Source organism: Gopherus flavomarginatus, chromosome 5 (assembly GCF_025201925.1).
Source record: "Gopherus flavomarginatus isolate rGopFla2 chromosome 5, rGopFla2.mat.asm, whole genome shotgun sequence".
NCBI lineage: Eukaryota > Metazoa > Chordata > Testudines > Testudinidae > Gopherus > Gopherus flavomarginatus.
In genome coordinates, this window is record NC_066621.1 from 74,506,447 (window position 1) to 74,526,440 (window position 19,994).

At 39.9% G+C, this 19,994-nt stretch overlaps 1 protein-coding gene across 4 annotated transcripts; it reads left to right on the forward strand.

Annotated features, from left to right (window-relative positions):
• Positions 1-648: 648 nt before the first annotated feature.
• On the forward strand, positions 649-19,096 carry E2F8 (E2F transcription factor 8). 4 transcript variants are annotated; one of them, XM_050955276.1, is made up of 14 exons: positions 649-697; positions 950-1,082; positions 3,218-3,490; positions 3,925-4,081; positions 4,696-4,998; positions 5,264-5,425; positions 7,484-7,621; positions 7,838-8,050; positions 9,652-9,739; positions 10,001-10,508; positions 12,610-12,825; positions 13,905-14,037; positions 14,522-14,913; positions 16,712-19,096. In XM_050955276.1, exons 2-14 carry the CDS (start codon positions 1,002-1,004, stop codon positions 16,898-16,900), a joined length of 2,853 nt encoding a protein of 950 aa, XP_050811233.1. In that variant the 5' UTR covers positions 649-697; positions 950-1,001; the 3' UTR covers positions 16,901-19,096. The 4 variants fall into 4 exon arrangements, with proteins under 4 accessions (XP_050811233.1, XP_050811234.1, XP_050811235.1 ...); XM_050955277.1 differs by lacking the exon at positions 649-697 and having other exon boundaries at positions 862-1,082; positions 9,655-9,739; XM_050955278.1 differs by lacking the exons at positions 649-697; positions 12,610-12,825 and having other exon boundaries at positions 862-1,082.
• Positions 19,097-19,994: the final 898 nt, after the last annotated feature.

Consider the following 19,994-nt stretch of genomic DNA (forward strand, 5'->3'; position numbering starts at 1 on the left):
AGTGAAAGGGAGGATTCTCCCCAAATTTACACGGATACCAAGATTGGGGGAGACTCCCCTATTTGCACTAGTATCTAAGAGAAAAGGGTCCCACCGACTTGCACACACAGTGGGGACGTGGAAGAGAAACAGGTGCTCCCCCCATGATTTTCAGCACCCCCCGCCCATTCGTTGCATACCCGCCAGTTCCCGCGCCCCGCACCCGCCAAACTTCAGACTAAGAAACTTTCCGAACTTGCCGCAATTCAGCGGTCAGGCGTGGGCGTGGCAGAGAGGGCTGCGGGTTATGATTGGCTGGACGGGTAGGGCCCCAGCTTGTGATTGGCTGGGCTCTGTCCCCCCCCCGCCTCACGAGGGGGGGAGCGTTCGCTGGGTAAGCAAGCGGCGAAGCGTCTCTCTCACAGCGGGTTAAATTCAAATCGGCAGCGAGCGGCACCGGCAGCTAGAGCGGAGCCCGTCCGGCAGCTTCTGCACAGGTGGGGGGGACCTCGCCTCCGGTTAGCAGGCCCCTGGGAGATCCCAGCGGGGCCTCGTTCCGGAGCCGGTGGGGCGCGGCCTATCTGGACCTAGCGAGAATGACTACAGGGCGCGCGCGGGGCTAGTGGCGCCAAACGTTTAAACCGGATCCCGGAAGAGCCTCGCCCATTCCCCAGCAGCCAATCAGCGCGGCGCCCCGCTGGCTGCTGCTGGGTGATTGGTGCGTGTCCGGGTGGGGCCGGGGGAGCAGTTGGGGCTCGCAGGGCGCGGGTTAGCGGGGCGGCGGTGGGCTGAGCTGTGTGAGGCGATCCCGGAGCCCGTCCCCTCCCCCGCGCGGGGCTCTGCTGCGGGGGGCGTGGGCAGGTGCCGGGCGGGTCCCGACTCTCCTGTCGGACCGGCTCGGTGCTTACCGGCTGCAGGTCTCCGCCCAGCTTCGTGCCCGCCTCACCCGCTGGTGCGTTCCCCTCCCCAGGGCTCGTCAGTGCTGCGATGCCGTCGCCGCTGCCCCGAGCCCCGCGCCTTCCATGACCCTGCGCAGCCCGGCTGGCCCAGGAGCGGTGAGCGGACCCGGAGAGCCCGGGGGTGACATGGGCACCGAGGAGAAGGTACTTCGTGAGCCTGACGACGCGCCGGCATAGCTACCCTACAAAATTAGCTTGGCCTCAGTTACCTGGGCATCCAGCTGCCATAGTCAGTGCATCACTTGTGTGTGTCCTCGCAAGGCTCCTGGTGCTGGCAGTGTGCGTCCCCACCAGCCGTGTTTGTACTGTCAGTGTGGGGCTGGTGAAGGCCAGTAACAGCCGAACTACATTGACTCTAGGGGCTTGTCTACACTACCTGCGGGATCGGCGGGCAGAGATCGATCCAGCAGGGGGTCGATTATTGCGTCCAGTGTAGAGGCAATAAATCAGCTGCTGAGCACTCTCCTGTCGACTCTGGTACTCTACCAGAACCAGGGACGCAAGCAGAGTTGACAGGAGAGCGCCCGCTGTCGACTTACCACAGTGAAGACACGGAGGTAGGTAGATCTAAGTACCTTGACTTCTGCTATGTTATTCACATAGCTGAAGTTGCGTATCTTAGATTGACCCTGTGCGGTGGTGTAGACAAGCCCTATGCTTCTGGAGATGGAATTATTAAATTGGGGTAGTTACGTTGGCAGAAGTGAAATTTTAGTGTAGACGCTCACATCCTTAGGTTGATATAAGCTGCCTTGCCTCGACTAACTCTACAGCATAGACCAGGCCATAGTCATGTGTTAACCCTGCCCAATATGACTGTTTAACTGCCGGGGCTCTGTTGTAAAACACTTGGCGTTGCCCTATAACTATCCTGCCCCGCCATAGTGAGTCAGGCTGACAGTAAGCCTCAATGGAGAAAGCAAATGTGACTGTTCTGCTTGTGGTGGTTTTTCCTGGTTCGATTCAACAGGCGACAAGAAAAACCCTGCAACTGTGAATGAAACTTTTTTAAAAAATCACAGATTCCAGCAAACTGCAATAGCTGCATTGAACCCACTTTTTTCCTATGATTTTGCTACTGCTACTAAGTAATTGAATTTATATTGAATGTATTCCTGCAAGCTCTTTGTGTTGAACACCATTTAAAGGGGTAAAACTTCACTGAATGGAGGGTTTACAGAGGTGGGCCCAAAATATATTGTGTTGTGGGGTTTTTTAAACCAATTCCATATATTCTTGTGCTGTAAATTAAAATAACAGCTGTCTGAAAAGTTTATTTTAAAGTGTCTGGAATAAAAAGGAAAATTGACGGCAGATGTGATAAGTCTTTAACATTTATAGTATATTGGTGACAAAAAGGCACAGTTAAAATGGAGCCCCATTTTCCTAGGTATATCAGAGAAACATAGAAGAAACAATACACAGCTTGAAATGTACAGACCGAGCTATATGTATGTTACATATTATTTTCAGTTATACAAAAGTGATAAGTAAATGTCTCAAGCATTAACCCAAGAGAACCTTTTATTGGATATCAGAGTTAGTATTTGATTTTTTTGTTTTTTGCCTAATGCAAGCCATTCCATCCTGCAGCAAGAGTCAGCTCACAGTGGTGCAACAGATTTGAAATTTGCCATATGTCTCATTTCTCATAGCAAGAAGATCGTCCCTGTGCTGGAAACTCTCTAGCTTTACTTATCAAAAAAAGAGGCAGCTATTTCTTATAAAATGTTGAACATCTAAACAAGCATGCCCATTCCTTAGCATGGCCCTTATTGTTTGTCTTTTCCTTTTACTAGTAGTTACCCCACTCTACCCCTCTTCAGTGAAAGGGATTACGGGCAGCTTGGGAAGGGGGGGGAGGCTCATACATTATTCATCAACAGTAGTTTTTAACTTTTATCTGACAATCCTTGGCATTATTCCCCCCAAAATGGGTAAACTAGCATTTTTGCATTGGATTAACAGTCAATCTGAGTTTTATTTTAAGTTCTTTTATTTTATTTTTTTTACTTGATGCAAATTGGGAAAGGCCATATTGCATGCTATAAACCCAGGGTCAATGTAGCAGACTTTATTCAGCCAAGACTTCCTTGTCTTAATAGAAGTCTTAACTTGAGTAAAGACTTCAAAATGTGCCCATAGGCTACCCAAGAGAATAAACTGATTGGTAGTTGACTAGAATAAAGAACAGTATTGGAGTATAGTCTTATATATGACATTACTCTGATTTTATGAGATATAACTTCTTTATTTTATTTTTCTTATTTTTGGGTCAGGAAAATCACTCTTCTGAGCCACAAAGGAGGATACTGAAAACCCCGCTGAAACAGTCAGCTACCTCGTATTCAGTATTAACGGAAATACAGCCTGATTCTGGACCTCTGACAACACCCCCTAAGTCTCAGGAAGTGCCTCCTGGAGATCCATGGACACCCACTGCTAACCTTAAAATACTGATCAGCGCGGCTAGTCCTGAGATTAGAAACAGAGAACAAAAAAAGGGACTTCTTGACAGAAGTGAAATCGTAGAGACAAAACACTGTTTACATGTATGTCGTAAAGATTTTTGTAAATTAAACTGGGGGTTGCCTATTGTCTTGATGCATGTCTAGATACTAGATTTTTTTAAAGATATACTTCAATTCAAAAGGAATTATTTTGGGGAAGTTCTCTGTTATACGGGAAGTCAGACTAGATGATCACAACGGTATCTTCTGGCCTAGGAATCTGTATTTGTTCAGTGAACTTTAACATATACCACCTTTGTTTCGATTTTAAATCTGGAATATTAGCTATTTGTGATACCATTTTAATTGTTAGACATAGCAAACACTGTTTGCTAATTTTATTATTTTGAGGCTTACTAGCTGTTGAGGATAAGGCACTTGGTATTGTACATCAGTCCCAGACGCTGGCAGTAAATCTGTCAAATTTAGCATTTTTACGTAAAACACTGAATTCCTGTTTCCTTGTTTCTGTGCAGGAGCATTTATCAGGAGATGAATATGAGAAATCTCAACCAAGCCGTAAAGAGAAAAGTCTAGGATTATTGTGTCACAAATTTTTAGCTCGATATCCTAATTACCCCAGCACTGCAGAGAATAGTGATATTTGCCTTGATGAAGTAGCAGAAGAGCTTAGTAAGTCTGTGCGTGTACTACAGTGTTTATGATTGGAAATATGTACTGACCTGTTCCTATGAAAATGCTGGTAAAGCTAGCATCTCATTTTGGTATGTATTTTCACAGTTAAATTATGAAAACTTTTCAAAATGCACACTCAAACTAATTTTAGTTAATTCCTTTTTTTCCCCTTAAGAAAAGAAAGAAATCCTCCATTTTTATAACAATCCTTTTCTGAGTTTGAAATGGAAATCTATTTAACAAAATGGTTATTCCTCTGTACATACTGTCTTATTTCAGAACATTTTAAGAAAAATAACTTTAAATTATATATTATATAGAGCATACAAATAATTACCACAACTACTGGAAATATTTGAGTCCAGTTTTTGGGTCTCCAAATTATGGGTATGATCAGTGATTGGATGGGTGGGAAGTGGGGTGGTTCTCTAGCTGCACTTACAATTTAAGACTTGCCCAAGTGTGACATCAAAATAAGATGTGATTTGGTGTGGACTGTGTATATTAAATCACCATACTGGGCAAACCAACTTCATAGCAACATATGCTAAGAACAATACTACATGATCCAAATTTTAAGATGAATGTATTAATATTCTTCCTCCTTATAGATGTTGAACGTAGACGCATATATGATATTGTGAATGTGCTAGAGAGCCTGCATATGGTGAGCCGCCTTGCCAAAAATAGATACGCTTGGTACGGGCGTCATAATCTCAACAGAACGCTGCAGACTTTGAAAAAAGTTGGCGAAGAGAACAAATACACACAACAAATTGAGATGATCAAGAAGAGAGAGTATGAGTTTGAGTTAGATGGTGACAAAAATGAGGAGATGGTGACAAAACCTGTTGGCCCAAATGAGCATTCAGAAATGTGTTTTGTTGAACTCCCAGGGATGGAATTTCGAGCAGGTAATGATTTTCTATTAATGCCTAGAAGAGTATACATCTGTAATTAAAAATATCCAAACATAGGGAAACAAAACTCTTAAATCCTAGAGCCTGAAGTGCAGCAAAAATGTTATGCAAAAGTGTCACTTTTTCAGCTGTTTTAATTAACACCATGATTCTTGTTGACAAACATTTTTGCTACTTAATTTCTGAAATATTTTTCAGAACTTTCATTTCAGATGTCATGTCACTTGATACATTTTAATCCTTTCTCCTTTCCGTGCAGCTTCAGTAAACAGCAGGAAAGACAAGTCTTTACGTGTGATGAGTCAGAAATTTGTGATGCTATTTCTTGTATCAACTCCTCAAATAGTGAGCCTTGAAGTTGCTGCTAAAATTTTGATTGGAGAGGACCATATAGAAGATTTAGATAAAAGCAAGTTTAAAAGTAAGTAAATGCTGCTGGAGCTGTCTCGGTTGAGTCTATATTTACGTAAGTTTTGTCTCTGATAATCTGTTTTTGATTTTTCTTAAATGGAATATTCCATTTGATTTGCTATTACAGCTGTTGTTTCTAGGGATTCTTGCAAACTGTAATTCCTATACACAATGTTGCATATTGTGAAATGTAAGGGGAATCTCTCCCAGTAATATATTTCTAATTAAGTTATACAGAAACTAATTATACCTTTAACACTAGGTGTTCCCAGGATCTATTTGTAGAGAGGCAACCAAAAGATTATATAAGGAAGACTTGAACAAAGCTATTTTATAGGGCCCTACCAAATTCACAGTCCATAGTGGTCAATTTCACAGCCAGGAGGTTTTTAATTGTTCATTTTCAGATGTTTACATCTGAAATTTCATGGTGTATCATGGAAGTCTTGACTCAAAAGGCAGTCAGGGTGGGGGGAAATCACTAGGCTATTGTAGGGGGACATAGGATTGCCACCCTTACTTCGGCCCTGTTGCTGGGCAGCCAGAGGGGAAAGCAGCTGGCTGGGTCCTCAGTTGTAAAGCCACCACCAACCCCAGCACAAAAGTAAGGGTGTAGAGTATGGGCTACCATATGTCCGGTTTTCCAGCAACCTCCCGCTGGAGAGTGTGTGTGTATGTGTGTGTGTGTGTGTGTGTGTGTGTGTGACACAGCTGGAGCCGCAGCCTCTCTGTGTAGGAAGGCAACAGCTGGAACCGTGGACCTTCCTGTGGCTGGGGGAGATCCTGGAGGTGGGTCTGACCCGCCCCAGGAGCACCCCTGCTCATCCCTTGCCATCCCCAGCTGGGCACCAGATTTCATGGGGGAGATTAGATGACTGTGAAGGTCCATGATGAGTTTTTTCACAGCTGTGAATTTGGTAGGGCCCTAATTATGAAATGACATCATGTTGCTTATTGATAATTGTCTTTTTCATTATGAATTTTTTTTTTATTTTTTGTTTCCCCCATCATCTGTCACAAAGATTTGAGTGTCCCTACAGTAGACAGGTCTTCATTTTGGTTGTGTAGCTCTGTTGGTTGAAATCTAGAGAGATTTCTAGAAGTAGTAGCAGTAGTTAATCTCATTGGAGGAAGTAGAATTTAAAATTTTGTCTCTGTCAACTCTAATTCTGTGTATACACAAATAGTTCATATCTCCTTAACTGGTATTTTATTTGTAAACCCTCAATCCTGTCATTGGTTCACAGACAAAACTCCCATTGGCTTTTGTGTGAATCGTGCATGTGGAGTAATGACAAGATCAGGTCTCAGTAGTTTCAGTTAGTAGTTTCCTTTCCACTGCATCATGTTAAAATTATTAGGATGTGTGTGTTTTTTCTTTCTCCTCCAGGAACTGATGTGTCCAACAAAAAGCATTCCAAGGGCATTGCTTATATTCAGGGAGACAGTATCTTTTTGTAAACGTAACTAATGTATTACCACACTCTTGGTTAACAAGGATAGCCCTGAATATTGTAGATGATTTGCCAGCCTTTGTATTTTTGCAGTGGGAGAAACTTGGCTTGGACATGTTCTGGTTGAAGTCAAGCTCTTTATTGGTAGTTCAATTGGTTTTTAAAACCATGGTAGTGGTATCTGAAATTATTAATTAGAATATTGTGGTGTACTGAAAGATTCTGTAGGTGAATGATGATTCCAGTGTATTTTAGGATATTTCTGTTCCTCCTCCAACCTATTTCTAGCTGCTAGCTTTCAGAATAAGGTTTCTCCATGTTTGCACAATATAGATGCCCAGGTATTAAAAAAAAAGAAAAAAAAAGCTTGGTTGAAGACAAAATTGTTCTTGAAGGATCCAAAATAGAGTTCCTCCTATGAGTTGCAAAATGAGTGACTGCAGTCTGAGTAACCTCATCTGTTGCTTTCGATTTTGTGTAACATAAATACAAGAGCATGTTGGGTGATGGGGAAGCATCTTTAGCCTAATGTGAAATAAGTATGACTTAAAGTGTGCTTCTAATGAACCCAGAAATGCTATACAGAATTCATTAATATATTTGTTTTATTTCAGCCAAAATTAGGAGACTGTATGACATAGCTAATGTTCTCAGTAGTCTTGAGCTTATCAAGAAGGTTCATGTTACAGAGGAGAAAGGCAGAAAGCCAGCATTCAAATGGACAGGACCAGAGGTTTTACCAGGCATTCAGGGTAGGTGTACTACTTTGCTTTCTTTCTGCTGTTTGATTGGCATGATGGTTTTTCCCCGTGAAAAGCTTAGGCCGAAGGACAGTTGAATTTTTTTCTAAAGGCTCTTTTTTTCCAGTTTGTCAAATAATCCATACACTCTAATCACCAAACAAATATTAAAAGAACTGTTTTATTGTTCAGGTTATATGTGATATTATTTTACATTTTCTGTTTTAGATACAAAACCTGTAACTACTACCACTTCTTTGATTCCATGTAATTCTGCAAAATCTAAATCTCCCAAAGAGCAGTGTTCAAAAAATCTCTTCCCTTCAAGAGGCAAGCAAAGCTTCACTCGGCATCCATCTCTAATAAAGCTAGTAAAGACTACAGAAAGTGACCGAAGGAAGATCCATTCTGCTCCAAGCAGCCCCAGCAAGACAAGCACAAGTATGTAGTTGAAAAGCAAACTGCAGTATCTTACTCTGGATAGGCTGTTAGAGTGAGTTCAGAGAGTTCAATCTTAGTCCTGCCATGAGTGTAGGGGACTAGACTAGATGACCTCTCGAGGTTCCTTCCAGTCCTATGATATTATATTTAGCTGTGCCTCTCTGAGTACTTTCCTCATGTCTAGGAAAGAGCTCTGTGTAGCTCGAAAGCTTGTCTCCCACCAACAGAAGTTGGTCCAATAGAAGATATTACCTCACCTCCCTTGTTTTTCTAATATCCTTGGATTACACGCCTACAACAACAGTGCATACAACAATGGATATGCTATTAACATATTGTATGGGATCTCTTGTTAAATAGACATTGATGTTTAACCTTTTCAGGTAAAAGAAAGGGTGTGTGCATGCTTGAAATATAAACGCAAATTCTGATTGACTGATACTGTCAAAAACAGCATAATGGGAGCCAACAGAGAAGTTTGGCACTTAGTAATATATGTACAGTGCTTTCCATCTGAGGCCTGAGAAGGACAGATTCCACCTGCTTTGTCTTCTGAAACTAATCCATATAACAAAATATAGGAAGCTGTTCCCTCTTTGATGGACCAGATCTAGACCTGGAGTCAGTAGATGCAACAATAGAGTTGCAAACATTTTACAACGCTTTACTCTAGGTCCAAATTTGGCTCACTATTTGTAATTGCCTGCTCCTGTTACATAGCTTGTGTGCTTTCACAAGTATTTTCTTATTAAAGAAGAAAATGAATTAATTTTTACATCACTTCATTTTGACTTTTTTATAGTGTTGCATTTAATAGCCTTAAGTATTCTGTTAGGAATATGTTCTATGGATATGCATACTGAACTTTTCTCTGCACTATGGCTAAGTTTGGCACAATTAGATTTTTATATTTTTATAACTTCAACCGATAATATTGATTATTTTTAAGCAGCCTTTGCTGTTATCTATTTTTAAATTTTCTCATTTGGGGAAACTCTGGGGAGCCAGAGAATTATTATTTAATTATAGTAGATGCTGAAATTCAAACAGTTAAAGCTTTATAACCGTTAAAATGCATATTGTCAACATCATGTGCCAAAATATACAAAGTAAATGTCCTTAAATCAAATTCTAAGTTCTGAAGTAGAATTTTTCTTTCTTTGCCTATCCATTTTGATTATGGATGGAAATATTTTTTGTCAGCAAAACTAACGTTTCCTGACATTTACTGATAAAAATCCAATCCTGCCACGCCTAACTATGACTCAGCCCCCTTCTGAAAGGGCCACATTTAAAGTTGAGATGACCATTTATTCTTCATGTAAATGCAGTTCTTGGGCTCAGAGTCTGCCAGCCAAAGTATTAATTAGTGCCTCATGTTGTCTTTTGTGGATGCTTCTCTACAAAGAACTGAACTGAGGCCTCCAATTTAAGCCACTATCCAACTGACTTATCCAGCCTGAACTCTAATTGAATGGCAACATGGAGATGAAAGGCTTTATACCCTGTTACTAAACACTTAAACCATGCAAAATGTATAAATAGGCATTCTTAAAAGTGAATCCAACTTCTATTTATGGCTTTTTTTTTCCCCCACGAAGCAGATAATGATGAAAATTCATCATCCTTGCCAAGTAAAATGGCCCAGCTTGCAGCAATTTGTAAACAGCAGTTAGAAGGACAATCAAGGTATGTTTACACTAGTGTTATAGTGGAAAGCTTATTTCACTATTGGCCCAACAAGCTTGTGGTGTATTTAGTCAGCTATTATGAACTAGAGTTAGCCAACTGATAACTGTTAAACTTAGTAACTTTCAGTAGCATCATTTTCACTTTAATGATGGAGTAGTGAAAATTACCTCAAGTTACTCCATTTTTCTGTCATGACATAAAATGACCAGGGCACTTCTGAATGTATTTAAGTGTGTATTTCTTGTTTTTTCCTTTTAGAGAATTAAAGATGAAATTGACAAGATCTACCTTAGAATGTAAATTGACCTCTAGTGATGAATCTATTCTGAAATGTGAACCTAATACTACATCATCCTGTCAAACTCCATCTCTTGTTCAGCCACTGGGGGTCCTGCCTCTTATCCACAATTCAGTTTCTCCAGTAATGCTACCTCAAACCCATTCTGCTATTTCATATGCAATATATTTGCATCCTTCCCACGCCCAGACTGTGACTACATTACAGTCTGTGCCCTGTCCCAATGTGACTGGAACTACAAGTGTTTTTGATGCTAATTCAAAAATACCATTTAATCAAATGACCACTGAAGAGAGGGACAGTAATACAGGTGAAGGTGATGCTGGGAACTTGGTGGCTAAAGAGAGACAAGTTACAAAAATTGAGTTTACACCAGAGAGGTGCCTTAAAAGATCTCAAGCATTACAGGAGAACAGTTCAATTAAAAAATGTAGAAGTGATGAGAAAAGTCTTGAAGATGTTTATACAGTAAGTAATACAAGAAAAGGTATAGTTTTTTACTTTAATATGGTAGTGTGATGACCTACTGTTACAGAGTGCTTGGGATCCTAATAAAAGCCATACATAAAGGCATTGTTTAGAACAAGGTTTCAGGAGCAATTGTGGAAACTTAATCCTTTGGTTGAGTTTTGTACAAATGTTCTTAAACCTTGATGGAAGTACATTGTTCTACAGGGACCAGTGGTTGGCTGCACAAAGAGATATCATACCAGTCTTACAGAGTGAGTGCTGCGTGTTTGAAGGTGGTGGGGAGAGACATAGGTGGAAAGATTGCACTGAGTTAAGGGGCTGCTCAAATTCCTGTAATTCCGATTTATGCAAATATTCATAAGGGTGAATCTTGAACTTGCCTTTTTTGAGAGTGAATGTCCATCAATCCTTTGCTCATAGTTTGCCTGGTGCTTGGAAAACATTCAGATAAAATATATAGTTCTGTCAATCAAAGCATATCTTTGGAAGGCTGAACCTTGAATCAGGTTGTCTGTTTAAAAAATAAAGTTTGATTCAGAAAAATAACCCCACCCAGAAGTGTTTACAGAGCATTTTAAAAGTATAATCAAAAATCAAATCTGGTAACTTGATTTGCTGTCTGCCAGGGGATGTGATTCAATCTTTCTGGAGTAGTTCAAGCACGTCTCAGCTCACGTAGTGAATGGCATTCATTGTTGGCTTTATGGATGTTGATAGGGAAAGTAGAGATACAACATTTTAAGTATTTCAAGGAGTTGTATCTAGTGCAGGAGTGGGCTGACTATGGCCCGTGGGCCACATCTGGCCCATCAGATCTTTTAATCCAGCCCTTGAGCTCCTGCCAGAAAGCAGGGTCGGGGGCTTGTGCCACTCCGTGCATGCCATGGCGCCACACAGCTCCCTGGAAGCAGCGACATGTCCCCTCTCCAGCTTCTACATGTTGAGGCAGTCAGGCACGCTGTCCCAAGCCCCGCCTCTGCAGCTCCCATTGGCTGGGAACTGCGGCCAATGGAAGCTGTGGGAGCAGCTCCTGCGGATGAGGCAGTGCGCAGAATCGCCTGGCTGCGCCTCTGCCTGGGAGCTGGAGGATGGACGTGGTGCTGCTTCCAGGAGCTGCTGGAGGCAAGTGCCGCTTGGAGCCTGTACCCTTGAGCCCCCCTGCACTCCAGCCTGCCCCAGCCCTGATTCCCCTCCTGCCCTCTGAACCCCTTGATCCCAGCCCAGAGCCCCCTCCTGTACCCCAAACCCCTCATCCACGGCCCCACACCATAGCTTGTACCGTCAGCCGGAGAGCCCCCCCCCCGCACCCCAACCCACTGCCTGAGGCCCCTCCCACACTCTAAAATCCTCATTTATGGCCCCATCCTGGAGCCCACAACATCAGCTGGAGCCTCCTAATCCCAATTTCATGATTATTCATTGTCTGTCATACCATTTCCATACCCAGATGTGGCCCTCAGGCCAAAACATTTACTCACTCCCAATCTAGTGTTATTAATTCCTGACACCTTATATAATGGGCTATATACCATGAACCAAACTATTAAGAGAATAAGAAGCTGAAACTTTCTGTTCCAGATCTCTAGGTATATGTGAGCTGCGCTGGTGCACTTGGGGAATGGGGACATGGATGTCTTTCTGACCCTTGTTTCTAAATCCTGGGGACAGTTGATGACCTTTGGCCTCCTAATGCACATTAGTAGTCCTTAGGCTGTTCTCTAAGTTGTGCTTGCTAGAACAGCTCTAGCTCATCAGTGCAGTGTGTTCTGACCATGCCCCTTCCCAACCAAGGAACATCTAGTATGCTGGTGAGGGCACAGGTGGGTGACCAGCCTGCTGTGCTGGTACTTTAGGCTCCTACAGCGCAGAGTGATAGAGTGGGGTTTGATGCTATGGCTCCTTAAGAGCGGGCTTTTTCCAGTAGTAGCCACAAAAGCTTAATGAATGAAATCAGTTTTTGAGACATAAAATATCTGATATAATGAAAGCAAATACATTATTAAAAATATCTACTACTTAATTACACTTACTGTAGATATCTAAACCCCATCTTTAAAATGTCTTTTTTTTTGTTTGTATGTACTACATAATTTTTCAGGGAGATTCTCTTAAGGGTGAAAGACCAGCTTCTAAAGCTGTGCACTTGGAGCCTGAAATCAATAATTTCCAAGAGGGAAGCCAGAACAAATCTGAGAAACTAGATCCAAATATGGAATTTTGCTTTGATCACAAAAGGAGAGGTCTTTCAGAAGATAAAAGCAGAGCCAGTAGTACACCAGAGATGCCTGTTGCATTTGCTGTTCCTGCTCATGAGGTATACTTTCCACTAATTGGAAAAGGACATCTTCCCAAAGATTTATTACTTTCAGAAGCTGAAATCTAACGGTCAAAGCATACGTACAGGAAACCTCTGTGATGCATTTGGTCTACAGTCTACTCTTAAGCTTTTATTTCTTATAGGACTCTATTAGGCACACAAACAGGGGAGGTAGAAAAGACTTCAGCAATATTTGTAATGGAGGTGGCTTATCTGATAAGTTGACTTCATAAGAAATTATGCTGGAAAGTCTTTAATTTTCCTCTTATGCTTAATTTCAAAGGTTTATTTGGTTTACAGTAAAAGCATGTGAATTCTCACGTGACTAATCCAAAAACTTCTTATAGTTCTTAACTTCTAAAATTTTTGATTGAACAGCATAGAACAATGCTCAAATTGAATGGCATTGACATATAGTGAGATTTTGTAATTCTAAAACCTGGTTCTTTTTTTTTTTTTAATATAGTATATTTCTTAATAGAACATGAAATGTTTATAAACCCTATGCCAGAATAAATGAGCAATCTACTTTTGTTTGTTTGCTTTCTTACTCATTTGCAAGTGAGTCTCATCATTAATGTGTCTATCTGTGTCTGGGCTGATATGTGAGTTCTCTTGGCACAAACAAACTTTTATATCAAAAAAGTATTTTACTCATGTTGGACTCTTGCATCAAAAGTCTCATCTGACTTGAGAATGGAATGATGTTGCCATCTGAGTTCAGACTCTGGTTTGTCTAATTGTGCATTCAAAAAAACTGTCAAAATTTGCTTTAAAAACATGTCTGGCCTAATTGGAGGTTAACAAGAATGCAGCACACTCTTACTTCTTGAGGAGAAGAGGGCTTTGAATTACATAATAGAGATTGCCACCAACTAAAGATCTGGGTTTGAGGGGGTCTTGCCCAAGCCTCTGGCAGAAGTCAATCAACAGAAATGGATGCAGCATAGGACCTAGAAGGTGGGGAAAGTGAAAAATAAGGGCTTTCTTGTGGAATAAAAATTATCCCTTGAGAAACGCATCATGAATATGTTTCTTATTGCACCTGTACAAAAAGATTATCCTTTCTTTTTCAGACCTTGTTTCCTTCAGGGTATATTATTCCTCTTGCTCAGTGCACGCAACATGGCAACAAGGCCATATTTTCTAACAAGGAAAAGTCTGGGATATGTTCTCTGCCACACATGACCTACAGTTCACCCATTGCAGGTGTGTATATATACACAATATATCAGTATTTATATACATTTAAGTTCTCTGGTTTTGAGCATTGTGGACCAATTTCACCCAACAGAAGTCAGTGAACCTTTACCAGGGATGGATTTCACCTGTAGGAATCCCAAGGTGTATCTACAGTGCAATTAAAAAACCCACAGCAGGGAGTCTCAGAGCCCAGGTCAACTGATCCAGTCTTGCGGGGCCCAGGCTACAAGGAAAAAAAACTAGCAGTGTAGATAGGTGGGCTCGGGCTGGATCCTGGCCTCTGAAAACCTCTCTCCTCATAGGGTTTTGGAGCCTGGGCTACAACTCAAGCTGGGATGTCTACACTGCTATTTTTAGCCCCCTAGCCTGAGTCTGAGTCAATTTACCTGGGCTCTGAGACTCATTGCCATGGGTCTTTTACTGCAGTGTAGACAAACCCCTCATCTTTTAAAGGTTGATTTTTAATTTCCACCTCATTTTTCTTTTATAGGTGTTGTTCCAGTGACAGCTTCCGAATTTACAGCAGTTAATATTCCTGCTTTTCATGTCACACCCTTGAAGTTTATGGTATCACCATCTTCTATAGCTGCTGCACCTGTAGTAAACTGCTCGTGTCTTAATTCAAGCCATAGCAATCCTGTCCAAAACCCAAGCTCTTCAATTCTGAACTTTACACTACAGCACTTAGGACTCATACCTGCTGGTGTGCAAGTTTCTCCAAATCCTGTGCTTCAGCCAGTGCCAATCTCTCCAAAACCAGAGCATGCTAGTCCTGTTTCAGAGAATGTGAGCTTGCAACAAGGAAGAGTGTTTAAAAATGAATCACAGATAACTGAGTGTGACTTAAATGGAAAATCAGGTGCAGTAATTCCTTTACAGCAGGTAAGATAACTGTCAAATAAAAGTCTTCCATCTTCTTTTAAGTGTTAGATATTATTTATAGTATAGTATTGCCTAAAAGCCACAATCAAGGAAAATTTGAGTAATGCACAATAAAGATTGGTATTATTGCTAGCGGGGTGGATTGATTTAAATCAAAGCAATTTAAATCACCACTTTTAATTATGGTTTAAATCAGAAATCAGGAAAACTTTATTTAAATAATAGATTTTAATCTTATTTTGCATTTGTTGCAAAATTGATTCTCATTAGTTAAAACTTGTTGATTTGCAACTAAATATAGCCTTTACATGAAGTTTGGTGTTTGTCTGCTACCCAGCAGGATACACTATATCTATACATATTAAAGCTATATTGTATAGCTTAACTTACCTTTATTCAGACTCTTAATTTTTACATTTTATTTGTTAAGAAATGAGGAATGAGGTATTTCTTATTTACTAGGTGATTAATTTTTGTAATTGCGATTAGTGTCAAACTTGGAAATTTAAAAGTAAATTAAAAAGCACCAAAGAGCACTTCAATTTGTTTTAAGGTAGTTTTATTTAACTAACAACAATGTGTTGGAAACATAAGTAAAAACGTTTATCAAAGTTTATTAAAACATATTTTGCTAGTTAAAACTAACTGATCCATTAACAAAGTATCTGTAGTTAGGGAATTGAACTGATTGTTTCTGGTCACCATGTCTCTCAAGATTTTCTAATTAGTAGATCTCATGCTCTTTTATCTAATATTTATACATAGATTGATGAAACAGGCTTTTCTGCTTTTTCAACTCCTAATTGGTTTCTTTATTTTGAATGAACCAATCGTTGAACTAATTTAGTTCAATGAACTGATATGAAGAAAATGTTCTCTCTGCACCTACCACTGTCAAAAGCTGGGATAGCGTTTCAATAAACTGAGAACAGCTGCTTAGGAGTGACTTCCAGCAGTTCAGTGGTTTGATTTTCTTTAAAACTTGGCAGCGTACATTACTTTTAAAATTAATTTTAAATGATTTTAATATATGATTTATTTTTAAAAATTAAATTTGTATTATAAACTTTAATAAAAAGAATCTTATTTAAATAAACTGGTTTTTAATTGTTAATAGACTTTTATCCCCCCTGATTGCTAGAATAAATGGAGAGGTTAACTCCGATACCTTGGTAGGTAGGGTTGGGACTAAGCCATGAGGAGTCTTTAAGGGACAGACAAAGAACTTGTTTGTTGTAGAGAACAGGAATCCACATGGGGGAATGTAAAGAGTGAGGTTTAGCAAGGACCCAAGACATTTTAGCAATAGCAGTTTTGAATGACCTTGAGAGGACAAGATGGCATTTATCAAGGCCAAAAAAAGGAAATTTTCTATTTTACTTTCTTTTTCTTTCTCCTTGAACTCTTATTCTTCTCATGTTGTTGATGATGTACTTAATGTTAAGTTTCAGCTCCTGGTTCTACCTCAGATATGCACTAATGCATGGAGTAGGATAATATGCATAGTTAAGCTGAGAGCAGACTTAGTCTGCATGTTTTGCAGGACATCATGTTGCCTAAGGGGTGTTCATAAATCTTTGCTCTATAAATAATACATGGAATTAGAAGGGACAAATAACACTCTCATAAGACAGGTATAAATACACTGTTTCAAATATACTGAGAGTGTCAGAATAGACTAGTCAGATTGTTTTTATGAAGTCTTACAAGGTTTTTCAAAATTCTAGCTTTACGTTTCTTTCTAGTTTTAGTTTTATGTGCCTTTAATGAAACAAATGTTCTTTTCCCTTCCAATCAGACTACTGTTCTAGTGAAACCCGAAGAGCCACAGCCAGTGACTGAAAATTTTTTCCGTACGCCTGGAGGGCCGAATGCAATTTCTGGTTTTGCTTCGTCTCCTGCAGATTCAGATGGTGTGGATGGAATTTCACGAGGAAACTTGTTTGCCCCACAAAGAAAACTTGAAGTGTCAGAGGACCAACTTTGACCAGGATGTCTGGCTGTTAAACTTGTTTTGTGAATATATTTTTCCAGTACAACATGTTGCATGCATCTTACCATTGTGATTTGGAAGATTTATCCCCTGGAAACGAATTGTAAATGCATTAAGAAGTCCTCAGTCCTGGAAAAGCCTTATTTAGTGCTTAGGATTAAAATTGGCTCTTTTTTATAAAATCAAACTAATGTCCGTTAATTTCTGCAAATGACTTGTTTAAAGCATTGCAACCAACTATGTACCAATTGTCTGTTATACTCTTCATAACAGAACAGAGCAAACAGTACAAAGCAAACTGAGTAAATACAACACCATACAGTATCAGTACATGTTTTGCACAATGAAAGTACTGTGAGCATGTAATATATTGTATTTTTAAATAGAAAAGGCTATAGTTAAATATTTTCTTTCTTTTTACTCCTGCATTCTTTCAATAATGATCTTGTAAAGTTAGTCAAAAAAAAGTAATCAAGTATGTAAATTAAGAATTATTTATAATGTTTTTTTAGTCAGTTCGTTCACATTAAACTTAAGGCTAAACTTTCCAAATTTAAGTGGTAAGGGTATTGTTTAATCAAATGAAGTAACCACAGTAACTTACACATTGTATGTAAAGATCTTTTTTATGTTGTTCTGTGGTAAGAGCATCTTGCTATTAATTTGCAAATAGTATCTTCATCAGAAGGCAGATATCTTATAAATATGAGACAAACTTTTTTAAACTGCCCTCATAGTTTTGCATTTGCAAATAACTGTGGGTGTAAATATTGGTGCCCTTTATGTTTTGAATTCACGTTAACTATTGAACTCAAAGGAAAACAGCCAAAATGGTAGAGTTTGGTATGGTTTCCGGTTCAACCACTAGAGCTGGTTGAAAATTTGTCATTGGAATGATTTTTCCAACAAAACATAGCCTTTTTGCAAAACTGAAATTTTATGTGGGAATTTTGGTTTTGCTGATGATTTTTCTTATTTGGATTTTCCAAATAGGGGGAGAAAAAAGACAGTTCCCTGGCTCTTAGAGCTGGGATGGATTAGTGGAGAGGCAGAATTCTTGGGCTCTCTGCCTCTCTAGCAGTATGAGGCTTTTGTCATTGAAATTTCACAAGTGAGAAGGAAGCTGGGAAGCCAAAAACAAAACAACATCTTTTCTTTAATACCCTTTTGGGGGGCGGTGGGAATAAATACAAATTTGCTTCAAGACAGAACCCTCTTCCCCATTAACCTGAAGAACTTTTTGTAGACCAAACTGAAACACTACGGCCAACGACCTGCTTTCTTCCTCTACTAACCTCTGAGAAGTTTGCAGCTGGACCCACACTACAAACTAGGGAACTATCCAGATTTCATAATCCACTTTAAATCAGCAAAAAGAACAGGAGTACTTGTGGCACCTTAGAGGCTAACACATTTATTTGAGCATAAGCTTTCGTGGGCTACAGCCCACTTCATTGGATGCAGGTAGTGGAAAATACAGTAGGAATATATCTATATATAGATATATATATATACACAAAGAACATGAAACAATGGGTGTTACCATACACACTATAAGGAGAGTGATCAGTTAGGGTGAGCTGTTATCAGCAGGAGAGAAAAAGAACTGTTTGTAGTGATAATGAAAATGGCCCATTTCCAGCAATTGACAAGGAGATGTGAGGAACTGTAGGGAGGGGAAAATAAGCATGGGGAAATAGTTTTACTTTGTGTAATGGCCCATCCACTCCCAGTCTTCGGGACTAATTTGATGGTGTCCAATTTGCAAATTAATTCCAATTCAGCAGTCTCTCGTTGAAGTCTGTTCTTGAAGTTTTTTTGTTGTAATATTGCGACTTTTCGGTCTGTAATCGAGTGGCCAGGGAGATTGAAGGTTTCTCCAACTGGTTTTGGAATGTTATAATTCTTGACGTCTGATTTGTGTCCATTTCTTTTACGTAGAGACTGTCCGGTTTGGCCAATGTACATGGCAGAGCAGCATTACTGGCACATGATGGCATATATCACGTTGGTAGATGTGCAGGTGAACGAGCCCCTGAGGGCGTGGCCTTAATCACATCAGTCACTTCTTGTCAATCTATAGCCATTGTAGCTTCTTTCACCATAGCAAATGTTTCCTTAAACGCTGGGTTATAGAAACATTGAAAGTCAAATTCTGCCTTGATTTACAGCTCACGGAGTTCCTGTTGACCTCTGTGTAAAGAAAGAATAAATGATGCATGAGAACCAAAATTCAGATCCAAATCTGAACTCTTCCAAAGTATAAAGATGTTTGCATCAGTTTTCTGTTTTTACCCATCAGACCGCTGGATAAGGAAGCAGATGGCATTTGGGCCCATCTCTCTCAAAAATAACTTTAAGCCATAATGATGTGAAAGGGAAAATCTTACACTATGGAGGTTTACTGGAGGTGTGGACATGTCTGAAAGTTTCCTCTTGTAACATATTGGTATGGTAAAGGAACTGCCCCCAGTTCAAAAATATACCTTGCTCAAATTCCCTTAGGATTCTATTCACTGATACCAAAATTATTTCCCCTCCCTCACTTTGATATAGAATTCCTAGGAGAAATCTTTATGGTCAAAATATTCCTAACAATTTTTTGTTTTCAGCATCTTTTGAATTAATATTTAGAATTTTAATTTCAAGCAAATCTACTACCCCCATATGTGCAGGCCCCCCACATACCACCTGTTTATATTATTTATCCATATTTGTCAGAGCAATTGACCTTTCTCCATATTAAAGAACCTACTGAGGCAGGAAATAAAGAGCTTAAGCTGACTCCTCTGATTTAGGGGGCTGGTGGGGAGGGTGGTCCCCACCTCCCACTTCTGTTTTAAGAATTCTAAAGAAGGAAAGGATTTTTTCCTGCCTGTTTTTTATATGAGGAATTCAGGTCTGGTCTAACTTGGAAGAACAGGATAATGAGACTACTGACATAGTAACATCACAAGATGCAAGAGAGTAAAAGCTGAGTGTAGGGATGTAAATAGTGTTTTTAAAAAGTACAATTTTAATATTTTAACATTTATCAGTTAAACGTTAATTGTTAGGCTACACTGCCACCCCATGTGCCCAGGATCCT

What these genes read in the sequence shown, in the direction of transcription:
- E2F8 (XM_050955276.1), top strand. Translation starts at nt 1,002, where the DNA reads ATGACCCTGCGCAGCCCGGCTGGCCCAGGAGCGGTGAGCGGACCCGGA. An exon ending in ACATGGGCACCGAGGAGAAG is followed by an intron (nt 1,083 to 3,217) that starts GTACTTCGTGAG and finishes TTTTTGGGTCAG; the next exon opens with GAAAATCACTCTTCTGAGCC. An exon ending in CAGTTAGAAGGACAATCAAG is followed by an intron (nt 9,740 to 10,000) that starts GTATGTTTACAC and finishes TTTTCCTTTTAG; the next exon opens with AGAATTAAAGATGAAATTGA.